Raw genomic sequence first — 13712 nt, forward strand, 5'->3', positions numbered from 1 at the left:
AAATATGTATTGAGTGCCATCTGTGTGTCAGACAAAAAGGAACACGTTCAATTCATAACGTAGTGGTCAGGAGCTAGAGGGACTAGAAGCGAGAGGAGCTGGAGAGGGGCTGAGGCTCAAGCTCACGGACCAGGACAGGGTAAGCTGAGAGATTCAGAGCAGGCAAAAGAGGCGCTGGGCACAGGTCGACCCAGGCTCACAGGGGAACCCTCACATGCCAAGCATGCCCAGTTCTCCACGGGAATCGAAGATTAATTTTTCTTTCCCAAACTTTCCCATCATAACTATGTTGGCCTGGATTTTCCTTAGTAGTAGATGTAAAATGTTATACTTATTGTAAGAAAGACTGGAACCAGAAACATCTAAGTTAGAACTCTCGCTTTCCCATTTACCAGCTTTTTAAATACTGTATTGGTCTCTTCATCTGTAAAAGATAATAATTCCTGTCTCAAGCTGTTGTGAGATTTAAATAATATATACCAAGCATATAGCACCTATTTCTCTTTTATACACTTCAATTTCCTGAATTATGTCTTCATACAGAGCAAGATAATCAATAATCAGTCACAGAGCAATCTTAAAATAATAGAATATTATAAACCCAAGATCAATATAATTTCTTTCTTAGATTATATAATCTGGTTTGTTTGTTTCTAACAAATTACTTACTTTTGGATCTATGTGAGGTGAATTAAATATTTCTGGTTAGGAATAGCTACTCTTGATATTTTATGAGTGTCTCTTTCATGACAATATCATTTGGGTTTCCTTGCCAAATTTCCTAAAAATATCTGGTATTTTGGCACCCTAAGCTTTTTCCCTACCCAAACAAGATATTCACTTAGTATTTGCTAAGAAGGCACAGAGGTCAGAGCACACTCTGGGTGGGTACAGGAGCCTCTGCCTACCGTGCATTCCGAAGCCCTCTGATTCCCCAGGAGATTCGGGGATGGGGATTCCATCACTAAGCCAGTTTATCGATGCAGGAGCCCCAGACAGGGCTCAGAGTGATCAGACAGGCCCTGGTCCTCCTGGAAACTCCTTCTGAATGAGATACCCAAGTCAGTAGTTTACTGAGCAATACTGTTTGCTCCGAGCAGATCTAAGTGAGTTTCAGAAAAATACAGAAAAGATATACAGGTTATTTTTCCATTAGGTTACGTTGTAAGGTGATATTGACATCTAGCTAGTTACGTGAATGTTGACTTTTACAGTTCAATTCAAAGTGACTCTGTCCAACACGATTCATTTACAAGAGGAAATCACAGTTCAAGCAGGTCAAATACCTTTGTTTGAGATTACAGTTACTGTCAGAGCCGAGATGAGAACTCAGGCTTCTTACAGTTCAGAGCATAAAACACAGCGTTCATTGAGAAAACCTGCTTAGAAAAGGTCCAGGAAAAAATTCACTGAGATCCCCATCAATGGATTTACAAAAGAGCATAGAACCTATAAAATGAATGATGGCTGTTCTCCTAAAATAAAACAATTTTAGAAGAAGGAAGGGATGGTTTGAGTTTATTTCAAAGTATCGTCTACTTTTATTTTTATATATACACATTTCATCTATGATCATTTGACCTAAAGACAGCTTTTGCGAGTTCATGGAGAACTGTGATAATAGATTAAAATGTTTTAACTATATCAACATAAGACTTTAAAACTCCTTGGTTTACCTGCATCTTTTACTAGAAAAACTGCTATCTTGATCTTTGTCTTCTGAAGTTTTATAGTTTTCAATTATAAACATTAAAAAAGTCAAATAATAGTACATATACATATTCATAAAAAACTCAAGGTGTCTGCATGGATAGTTAAGAAAGTGTTTATACAGAGAAAATATTTTCACAGAAAATGTATCTATCTAATGTATCTAAACAGATATCTAATTTTGTCATTAGATAAAATAGTGGAAACGCTGTTTTTTGAGGAAAAATTACAGTATTCACACAAACAGTACTCTGAAAGTATTGTATAATATTACCTACCTGCTTTTTTGAGAAATTTTTTCCAGTTTCTTGGCTAATGTACAGCACTCTTCCTTTAACTTTGTCAAAAATGTATTCTGGGAGGTCAGCAATGAATACTGTTCATTTTCTAGAAACAACAATAACCCCCCCACCAACATAAGATGTTTATGGTTGTAGCTCTGCGGTGCTCCCACACAGACGGTGGGGAAAGTGCTCACTTCCTACCACACATTTCCTGTAAGCCACTAGACCATTTTCCATGTCCTAAGTCAAAAGACCACTCCTCTGGCAAGACACTAAATCTTGTGAGACATTTATTTTCCTAATAATTACACACAAAAAACATTTTTGATCATACCAGCTTGGTGTAATGTTTTAACATGTTAATAAATTGTCAAATACCTCAAGTAGAGTCATAGATGCTTTTATCTTTGCAATATGTGCAATATTGTCTTTTTATTTTGACAATTTTACTATACACAGAGTGTCAAAAATGATCACAACCAGATAACTGAGATGAAGTCAGGGAGGAACTCTCTTCCATGCTGTAACCCACCCTTCCTGTTTCATATTTACTCATGTATTTCACCAACCCCCTCTTGTACACGCTTCTCTAACTATGAAAGTGAAATACGTAATTTTCCTTAGAATTTTGATTTCATTGTCAACAGCATGAGCTTCAATGAAGATCTGGTCAAAGAAACAGAAGAGTGTGATATTTTTGTGCACAATGCACGTCAGTGTTCTTAAGGTGGCTCTAGTTAAACAGTGAGGATAAACAGGGCTCTTATCTAGCCCTCGGAGATGCTGCCCAAGACTCCTTGAGCATAGGATCCTGCCAGGAGTGGGGGCAAACAATAATTTATCCTCTAACTTCCTCCTTTTGTTTTTAGGGGAAAAACATTTACTAAGTCTGGTGAGTTTTCATTTCTTTTGGCCAAACGCTGTTAAAAGAAATCTCTACTGAAAGTGCCAGAGGGAATTACGTGAGTCACGATGACGTTTGCCTCTTTATAAGTAAACAGATCATTTAACGCATTTTACATTAGCAATTTTTCACCGATAAGATAAGCAATAAAATTTTTTACCATGTCATCAAATATAGTATACATCAAATTATGTGGAAATTATCTTTAAGGGTAAGGTTCAATAAGGCCCTTTATTTCTTTTCAATTTTAGCTAATGATTGGCAAAAAGCGTATAGCATACAAAGCAAAATAAAACAAGGCACTAAAAATGAAGCAACATTTTTCTGGAAGAGACTGGATCAATTAAACTTTTGTTTTAATAGTACAATCAGCTCGGAGTACGTGGTGTGGAATTATAATGACTGACACTGTCTCGTTTTGACTAACACTGTCTGTGAACACACAACTCCAAAGTGAAAGAACCACATAACGCTGAGACTGAGCAAATCAAACTGCCTATTTTCAAAGTGCATTTTACTTTCAAATTAAAGGTAAAGAGTTACTGGCCAACTCAGTCTGCAGAACAGTGCCAATGTGATGAAAGATGGCAGTTTTTAGCCAAGCTGCCAGCTGTGGTCGATGCCTTGTATTAGTGAATTTTAACAGCGGTTGCGAGAACTTGAAGAATGCAGAGGATTAAACACCACTCTAGATTGGGCTGGGGGAGGGGGAAATCATACAAATGCTAAAAATGTTCGAAGCTGCAAAGATTAAATAAAGGAACATATCAATTTGGAGCCACTGAATTACATCCAGCTGCGACAGTGAATTAAGGACCGATTAATGGCTAAAGCTTTTCTCCAGTTTGGATGCTGAAGCAAACTCATTAGGCTTTTAGAGTAGCTATAATGTGTGTACTGTGGGAACTGTTCAATGCTATTCAGGAGACTCTAACTGTAAGCTCAGAGCATTTCCCGCAGAGCTTCTGATGCTATTTTCTTTATATAACATGTGTGCCTGAAAACCCAGCCAAAAACAAGCCCTTTGTTTTTCTACTTTGTTGTGGTCTCTCTCAGCTTTACGTTTCTTGAACACAGGTAAATAAACTCATAATCCAGATGGTGCAACAGATGTGAGAGCAGCACTCTGAAATCAACAGACAGTGGGCAATACTTTCCATTTTCTCTTTTAAACGCTAACTAATATGTAATTCGGAATCTCCGGTGTAGTTAGCATCTGCTCCCTTCGGCCAGCCAAAGGTTACAGGTGTTCCTGATGTCATTTCACAGTGAGGCGTGGGCCGGCTCCTGAGCCAGGGCCCGTGCTCTAATCTTTCCCGACCACCTACCAGTTCTGTCATGCTGGGCCTCCATTTGCTGCATCTTCTGTGTCAGCTCCTGCTCTCTTTGCTGGGCCTGAAGGGCCTGGGCCTTTGCTTCGTTGCTAAAGCTCTGCTGAATGCTATCTTTTTCCAGTCTACAAAGCAGAGAGCAGACAGACAGAAATTTAATCTACAGATGCATGAACCCCCATCATTTCCCCAACAGACCACAGAGAGCTGTTATGTTGTAAATTGTTAAGGATAAGAAGACAACAATCTTCCCACAGACCACCCCCCCCCACTTTTAGGGAGAAAATCCAAAGGTGCTTTCATACAACATTAAATACATGCCATAAATGCAAAGGACTAAAGAACACAACTTTAAAAATAAAAAAAAATCGTGACAACTGCATAGTGGTATTTTGTAATTTTAAAACACACACATCTTTTTCTATAACATTCTCAATGTTTCGTAGCACCAGTTAGACTTTCTACTTCTGAATGGTTAACATTTCCTAAACATCCTAGTTATAGGAACAGCATGACTCAATACACCAAAAGTTAAAGTCTTCAAACTAAGCTTTGTAGACCACCTCTGCTTTTCCTCCCAAACCTAAAATGGAATCTCAAATACAATTTAGGAGATTCTATCTAGAGGCAAGTAAATGATTCTGCAGTACCACATGCAAGTTTTTGTTAAATATTTTCACACATTAGGCCACATAATGTGAATATAAATATGAAAATGAAAATGAAAACCTTCCCCCAGCACTTCATAATAAAACCTGCTTTGGGTCACTTTGAAAGAAACTACAAGATGAGAAGTTTCCACACTCAGAGGCAAACTCTCACCCCAGTGTGACTGGCTGTCGACCCAATGGGTCAACCACAGTGGCTTCTGAAGAGAGCAACTTGTGAAACAATGAGACCCTGAAGAACACAAAGGACCTCATCACTGGCAGCACTGTGGGTACCGACACTGTGCACACACACACATTAGGTTGGTTCTTCAAACTCTAAAGATGGGTAAGCGATGAGGGTTTCCTTCAATTAACTGACTTAGTTATTTCTAACTCCTGATCTCCTTGTGGGCATTTCTCATCCATGCTGCTTTAGTTTACTAATTGAGATATTTACTGCCTTGCCTTTGCCAAACTAAAAATAAACAATTCCATAAAGCTATCACTACTAGTCTATGTACCGCTGTGGAACTTCAATTCACCAGCTTCTAATTATAAAGCGACATAAGGAAAGTCTGTATTGAAATTGGTCAATGCATGCGGTAATGTTGTAGTGTAAAATTTCAGAACGAAAATACACCCACACTTCACTCAAATGGAATCATCAGGGGTCCACACCAAATGTGAAATAAGGTCCCTTCTGGTACTCCTAATAAGAATACCCCTTGGATTTGCTCCAAGGTCTTGCCTCACACTCAGTTCCAAAATAGTATATTGCAACAAATAGTCACACTAGGCCACTTTTTGCCTCTGCAGTCACACCATTTTTCTAGCCATGGATCATTGCACAAGTCTCTTTGTTTTCCTGGGATGTCTCCCCCAGCCCTACCTTTCACCCCCACCAATCCCTGTCCCTCTGCTCGATGCATACTCGTCCTTTAAGGCCTGCTCAAAATTCTCCCCCTCTCCTTCCATTGTCTCCTAAATTAACTATTATTTCCTCAACGATTCCAATATACATCGTGTATGTATACATCCTACTAAGATGGTATTGGTCACACTTAGTTATTGATTTGTGTCTGTCTCTTTTTGTCATCTTTGTCTGTCTATACCCTGAGCCTAGCTCAGTACTTGGCACATAGGAAGTGGACAGTGAATGTTTAATGAATGGATGTTCTTAAACCCTTGGTTAAGGGTTAACCCCTTGGGAGAAGGAAGACTGCAGTCGTAAGAGAAGCTGGAGAATCTGCTCAAGTCTTACATGAGGAAGCCAAAATTTTTCAGACATGCTAAAAAAGAAGAGTACCTGGAAGAGAATGGCTCTAATGGCTTTGGCAGCTGGAGACCAGGCTGCTGAAGGAGTCAGCTTACAAAGGGCACTGTGGACTCTTTCACTGAGGAACCATCCCCAAGTCAGACCCTGCGTTAGAGCAGCGGACATAGGTAGGGAGACCTGGGTCTCTGAGATCCCTAATAACTGGGTGACCATAAAATGCACTGTTCAAACCAATACCCATTTGAGAGTGAAAAGGAGCACTACGAATGATTACACCGAGACAACAGTCCTAACTGGGACTGCCCTTTGCAAACTGGGGCTTATGGTCCCCTGCACAAAGGGGTTGCCAGTCTCATCATCAATTTTTAGAATGAGAAGCTGCCTAATTACTGGTATCCTAAATTTGCTAATGGAAAAAGACTACTGTTATGGCAGTTCTCCTTATAAAATAAAGTGATTTAAAAGAATGCTCTACCAACAAATGTTGAGTTACACACTAACTTTTGTTTCTTGAATCCTTCCCCAATTTTCACCTTATTTAAGAAGCTACATATTTTATTTTATTATTTTTTAATTGAGATATAATTGAAATATAACATTATATTAGTCTCAGGTATACAACATAATGATTCCATATATGTACAAATTGAAAAGTGACCACCACAATAAGTCTAGCTAACATTCGTTTTACTTTCCGTTACATAAAACCATGGCATATTTTCGCTTTCCTAGCTTTCCTACCTCCTCCTCCCTTCCACCTTCTCCCCTTGCAGATTCTTTCTGACTTAGTAGCTTTTTATAAAACCTTGAATGTTAGAACTGAAAGGGAACCACAAATTTGTTTAATAAAATCCTCTCACGTGACAGTTTAAAAAAATAATAAGGGCCATAAAAAATTAGAAATCTCCTCAAAAGTTACATTGTAAGAGATGTAAAGGCAGAGGTGGGATTTGAAATGTTTTGATTTGGTGAAACCTATTTTATAACAATCTAGAGGTAATGCAATAATTGATTTTAAAAATTAATAAAAACCACTTACATATCCAAGGAAGGGATTAGAGAAGAATTCAAACCAAATCGCTTAATATTTATCATAACTGTATTATGTGAAAAACATTCTGCTAGGCACTGAGTCAAATAAAGATAAATATGGCATAGAGCCATAGTCCTCGCCCCAATAGGGAATTCAAAATGGCAAGAGTAGAAAGTAGAGGTAAAATATATCCTAAGAGAGGTACAAGAGAAAAACTACCAAAGCACAGAAAAACGAGAGGTGGCGTCCAGCTGAGCGTGAGTGCCTCATGGAGGATGGCTGAGAGAGGCCTCCTCAACTGATTTTCTTTCAGTTACCACTCAAAACACCGATGATCTCATTTAGACAAACTTGTAGTTAGCCATATTTTACAAAACAGAATAAAAGTAATGGCATTGAAGAAGAATTTCTTGGTTATTATCAAAATGAGGGTGATTTATTCATAACAGCTGAAAACTGGAAACAACCTAAATGTCCATTAATGGCTAAATGGATAAACAAATTGTGGCTAGGCTTACAACAGAATATTAGCAATAGCAGCAATATAGAGGAACAAGCTGGGGGCCGGCCCGGCGGCGCAGTGGTTAAGTTCGCATGTTCTGCTTCTTGGCGGCCTGGGGTTCGCAGGTTCAGATCCCAGGTGCGGACATGGCACCGCTTGGCAAAAGCTATACTGTGGTAGGCGCCCCACGGATAAAGTAGAGGAAGATGGCATGGATGTTAGCTCAGGGTCAGTCTTCCTCAGCAAAAAGAGGAGGATTGGCATCAGTTAGCTCAGGGCTAATCTTCCTCAAAAAAAAAAAAAAAAAAGGAACAAGCTACTGTTACATAGAACACATGGACAAACCTCAAGAATAGTATGCTTAGTTAAAGAAGCCAGACACCAAAGACATATTGTATGATTTCACTTACATGACATGCAGAAAAGTAACCACAAGAGTGACAGATCAGCATTGCCAGGACCTGGAGGTAGGGAACGAGCATGAGGAAAGTTTTTGGGTTGATAGAAATGGTCTATATCATGATTATGTTGGCTCCAAAACTGTGTACATCTGTCAAAATACATTTAATTGCACACTTAAAATTGGTGATTTTTATTATAGTTAAATTTACCTCAACAGAGCTGATTTTAAAAAGAAGTAAATGCACTAGAACAGGAATATGCTCCATTTTCTCCAAGTTATCCACATCAGCCATGGCTACACATGCATGTGTGCGCCATGCTCATGTTTTCCTGACAGCAATTAAGAGTTAGAAGGAGTGAACAAGCACTGGATAGCCCTCAAATATGAAGTAAGCACGCCCAGCAGTTTAGTTGCTCCTTTTCATCAAATGTCTGCAATGATATTAACTAGCCCATGAAAAAAATGGGGCTGAAGAATTAACTGTTTCTGATTCTCAATTTTTCCATATCATTTATTATTTTAAATCTTGCTGTTTTAACAATATCCACATCACAGAGCAAAAATGACATTACATGGATTTTTTAAAGCACACTTTAAATCTTACTACTACATTGAAGGACTAAAAGTTTCTGATGATCCTCAAGCTTATCAATGAGTCTGGGACAGCAACAATGAAGCCTCAAGTCTAACCTGAGAAGAAGGCCCTGGCAATGGCGGTGATTCGAGGCACCAAGCCCATCTGCAGTGATTACATGCACATGTTTAGCGAAGACTGAAGTGCTAGCACCAGACATCCAACGTTTCTGGCTGAAAGGTGTTTCCCTTTAAAGTACAATCTAGAGAGCTTTGTGACAGGAGCGTATTGGCTTGACAAAACGGATGAGACCATTTGTAACGTGCCCACTAGCTGAGAGCAGTCCTGATGGAAGGAGAGCAGCAGCAGGCGTGGGTGCTGCCGTGAGCCAAGACACATGATATCCGTTTATCTCAATATTGCTTACACTGTCTTTGACCACGTGGTTACTGTCATTGATATGTTACAAAATGTTTAATAATTGGTTTCTGGGGCAGGGAGGAATCCTTCATACAATGTTTACCAATTTTCAGTGTAAGTACTTCTACCATGGCCTGTTTCGAGCTACCAAAGTGACATCACTCAACACAGAGTTGGCAAGAAATACAAACAATTGCCCTTCATGAGCTGGTAGGAGCCAACCCCAAGCACACCACTTGTTAGGTGGTCCCTCCCAGGCCTCTCCACTCTAAAGTTACTAGTTCCTTCTTTCTAATTAACAAGTAATTTGTTGGCAGATGCTAAGGCCATGCAAATATCCTTTTCCTCATCAAACTCTCACCCACTAGTTTTATATCCAATGATGACTTTTCTACTCTAATGTTCTTTCTTAATTATTAGTTAACAATGAGCTGTAAGGAAGAGCTTTCCTTTCTCTCTCATTTATTAATTTACTGATATCATCATGGAGTCATGGGTTCTTATTTTCACTCACTAGCTTATAATCCATTATGATCATTATTTATTTTTATGTTCAACTCAGATTTGGCCAATGGGAACCACTTCAAGCTGGTCCTATATGATAAATCTCCATTATCCTTGTGCACTTCTTGGCTTTTCTATCCCCACAAGATGTTCCAGGTTCGTCTTGTACTGTCCTTTACCAGTCTTGGAATCAGCATTTGCCAAGGAGCTCTTGTGCCTTTCAGTGGAGAACGGTATTTAGAAACCAAGATCTGTCACTAGGTGGTGCTCATTACTACAGAGAAGTCTTTGCTTCTTGGTCATCTTAGTAGATAGAGTCAGGATATGAATATACATACAAATGTATAAATATAAACATTTATCTATATGTTTTATATGAATATATACATATACATACACATGCATATGCATATACATACAAATATAAATATTTGTCTATATGTTATATACGAATATATATATATACATTCAATTAGATATCTGTAATTCCAATCCAACAACATGGATAGAACCTAGTCTTCCCTCTTTCCATAACTAAACAGTGAGAAACTTGGATCCCATTATCTTTAACATATTTACTCATTTGCTCACATTTAGTACACAAGAAAGTACTTTCAAATTGCTAATCTGCTACAGAAAGCAAATCTACAAGTAACTAGAACTAAATATTTGCTTACAGTTTTGTTTTGTTTTGCTTTTTTTTTTTAAACAAATGCATACACATCATTTTCAGTTGATTCTCTCTGTGTTCCAGGAAAATGACATCTTCAGAGGTAATGGAGTACAGTAGAAACCCAGAGCTACAGGGCCAAAGTATAGCATTTAATTTCTTATTACCTACGTGACCACAAAAAGTAACTTAATTCTTTTAATCCTGGAGTTCTTCATTCAAATAGGGCAGGAAAAAACCCTACCTTAAAGGATTAATAATTTTAATAATCTATTATTTATTAATATTTACCATAAGTTAAGCTCTTTACATGTATTCTTTTATTTAATCCTCACACGACCCTAAGAGGTAGGTTTTCTTATTGTCCTCTTTTACAAATGAGGAAACTGAGGCTGAGAGAGGTTATACAATTTGTTCAAAGTTCCTAGTTATTAAGGGGCATAGCCAGGACATTCAGGCCTGCCTGACTCTAAAGTCCACAGTATGAATCTCTAAGCTTCAATCTCTTACTTCATCAGGGGTGCAGAGAGATGAGAGACAGGATAACAAGAGCCTCATTTCAGTTATCCATATGTGTGTGTCATTTAATACTCTATTACCCATCTTGACAGCCAGATCCCAAGCCAGTTCTCCTTCTCCTTTCCCATTTGTTCCATATGTTATTGGATCACTTCCTCCTACAGTGACACCATCAGTGAGTTCTATCCCCCTTAACGAAATATATTGACCTTTGCAAAAACATTGAAAGGCACACAAACACATCTCCTGTCTCAAGCTGGTCACAGACTCTGAGGGAAGATAAGACATGCACATCTTATCTGGAATGTAAGTGCTTGAAGAAGAGACCTTTGTTTTGCTCACTAATTTACCCCAAGAGCCTGGAATGGTGCCTGACACACAGTTGTGCGGCCAACAAATATTTAATGAATGAATGAATGAACAATTGTTAAGAGAGAGAAAGTGCTAAGTATCCTCACAGGTTTAAGGATCCTCCTGACTACTGACTAGAAGAAGAGAATGGGAGAAGATAATCCCTATCTTGACCAATAATTTAGTTTTATTATTGATAATAATAACAAAATTAAAACAATGATGAAATTGGTAGACAGCATGATGTCTTCCACATCTGAGAAGAACCCAAAATCCTGTGCTTGTTTACTGCTAACAGAGGGCTATATTCTCTTACTTGAGCGAATGTAGACACACTGGGGTGGGACAAGCAGGGAAAGAAAAATATAAAAGGACTAGGATTCAGTAACCTCTACTTCTTCAAGTATGCAAAAACCTTAACGGCATAATACATATTTCCCAGGGTAAATTATTTCTATTTTCTTCACTGCAAAGTATGTCAGAATTTGAAGTATAATGTTGAAGGATGAGTTATCAGACCAAAGCATGAGTCACTCTTAGGAAAGGAAGCAGAAACAGGAGGTCAACTTTTTTCAAAGGAATAAACACAAAAGAAAGGAAATAATTAACAGAAACACCCCTAAAAATAATATTCCCTCCAAAAATGTTCTTTTACAGTACCTCCAAAATAATTTTGAAAACTTTAAGCCTCAAGGCAAAGGAAGGTGTGCTTGACTAGATCTTGCCTCATTCTTTTAACACTTCTGCACAATTCACATTTACTTAAGACAAAACCACAGACTCTTACGATCTCATCATCATCCACATGTGTGCTTTCTAGTTGACAAAGCACAGTCAAATGCACTGAGCCCTCTATCCCTCATAACAATTCTGTAAGGCAGGGCGATGGAGCAGATATCCCTGTTTGACAGAGGAGGCATCTCAAGCTCAGAGAAGCAAGACATCTGCTCAATGCCACACAGCTAGCAGTAAGGAGCAGAGCTAGAGCCAGAATCTGTCTTCTCACTCCAAGTTCAGTGTCCTTTACATTCATCCCATACCCTTGCCTCACATGAAGGGTTTAGTCAATCATCTCTAGTGCTCATCCATTCAACAAATCCTTAAACGCCTACTCTGTGCCAAGCACAAAAGTGTAGGGATGCATCAGTATACAAGACACAGACCATGACCACGCCTTCAAAGAGTTCATGGTCTAGTGAAGAAAACAGACAAGAAAGAACTAAAACAGTATGGTAAATATCAAAATAAATTCCTGCTATCATACAGGTGGACAGGACAGGAGTCAGAGAGTGGCTAGGTACAGAGAGGGAGGCTTCCGGAAGATTCAAAAATTAGAGGCTTAAAACGAGTTGTAATTAGCCACACAAAGAATGAGAAGAACACTGTTACAAGTGAAGTGGGCAATGTGTGCAAAGACTCAGAGAGGAGAGATAACCAGGTGCCTTTGGAAAACTGCAAACAGCTCTGGCATGATCGAAGGGCGGAATGCATGTGTTGTGGGGTAGAAGCGAGCAGTTGGTGGAAGGGAGACTGAAGAAAGATGAGACTGGAGATGTAGGCAGGAGCCAGAACATGAAGCTATTTTTAAGGACTTCATCCTCAGGGAAATAGGGAGCCAATGTAGGGTTTTAAGCAGAGGAGTGTTGTGATCACACTCGAGCTTTAGAAAGATCACTCTGGCTGCAGTGTGGGGAACAGATGGGGAAGGGACAACATTAGAAGCAGGAAGAGCACTTATTACTACGGCAATAGCAAGAGCAATTCCTGCAGTTCTTAGACACAGCAGAGGCCACTGGTAGAGACCGAGACTGAACGGCCATCAAACGCACATTTCAGTACTTTTTAGCCTTAATTTTTTCCGATAGCTCAGATGTCTCTGATGCACTAAGTGCTTGAATGGAGCAGAATTCCTGGGAGACAGGAAGCCCTCTCGTATTCTGTTTCACAACACCAGGGGTCCCACTGACGAATATGCTGTTGCGTAAAATAAATTAGATCACGATTTTTTCCTTTGCATGCCCATTTGTTAAAATATCCACACTTTCCATCTCTGACTTTTCTATGTAAACTAATCACTGTGGTCCAGTCTTGCCTTTTTTCTCTGAAAAGTATCAGTTTATCTACATATTTCCAATAATTAATCCTTCTAATGAGTAACTTTGAATCGGACATCAGTAGGATCAACATATTTTTGTAATGGTATTTCTGTAACCTGTCAATGGACATGCATCATTATCAAAATGTAGTACAACTGATTGAAAAGAGTTTCTATTCTATTATTAAAACGTTTCTGAAATTAATTTCTAGGATCCATTATGAAACAGGGAATATATTAGCTACTTTGTGGCAAATAAATTTATTCAGAAACATGCTATAATAGCAAGAGCTACAATTACGAAATATATTTTATACTATCTTATTTCTCAAGCATAGCAGAGTAATGCCTCATTCATCTGGAATGTTGGGAGATAGGGTGTTCCACATGAGAAAATTTTCCAGGTATTAGACCTACAGAAATCTGACCATTTGCAGTATAAATATGTCTAAAAAATAATAATTATATCTCTGCTTCCTTAAGCAA

General features: G+C 38.6%; 1 protein-coding gene across 31 annotated transcripts in view; it reads right to left on the reverse strand.

The window, feature by feature from the left end:
* SDCCAG8 (SHH signaling and ciliogenesis regulator SDCCAG8) overlaps window positions 1-13712 on the reverse strand; it is a 222798-nt gene that overhangs the window by 86605 nt on the left and 122481 nt on the right. For 23 of the 31 annotated variants that reach the window (XR_011434146.1, XR_011434143.1, XR_011434147.1 and 20 more), the window contains exons 14-15: window positions 4227-4354; window positions 1989-2097 (exon numbers count right to left, since the gene is read on the reverse strand). The exons of 3 other annotated variants lie outside the window; for them this stretch is intronic. Coding sequence is in view for 17 of the 28 variants with exons in the window: in XM_070255718.1 (XP_070111819.1) it covers window positions 1989-2097; window positions 4227-4354 (237 nt within the window). In the remaining 11 variants the exon portion in view is untranslated. Of the gene's footprint in view, window positions 1-908; window positions 1103-1988; window positions 2098-4226; window positions 4355-13712 lie in introns of all 31 variants that reach the window. 5 more of the 31 variants (XR_011434148.1, XR_011434149.1, XR_011434150.1 and 2 more) reach the window with 2 other exon arrangements.

This window comes from Equus caballus, chromosome 30 (genome assembly GCF_041296265.1).
Source record: "Equus caballus isolate H_3958 breed thoroughbred chromosome 30, TB-T2T, whole genome shotgun sequence".
NCBI classification, from domain to species: Eukaryota; Metazoa; Chordata; class Mammalia; order Perissodactyla; family Equidae; genus Equus; species Equus caballus.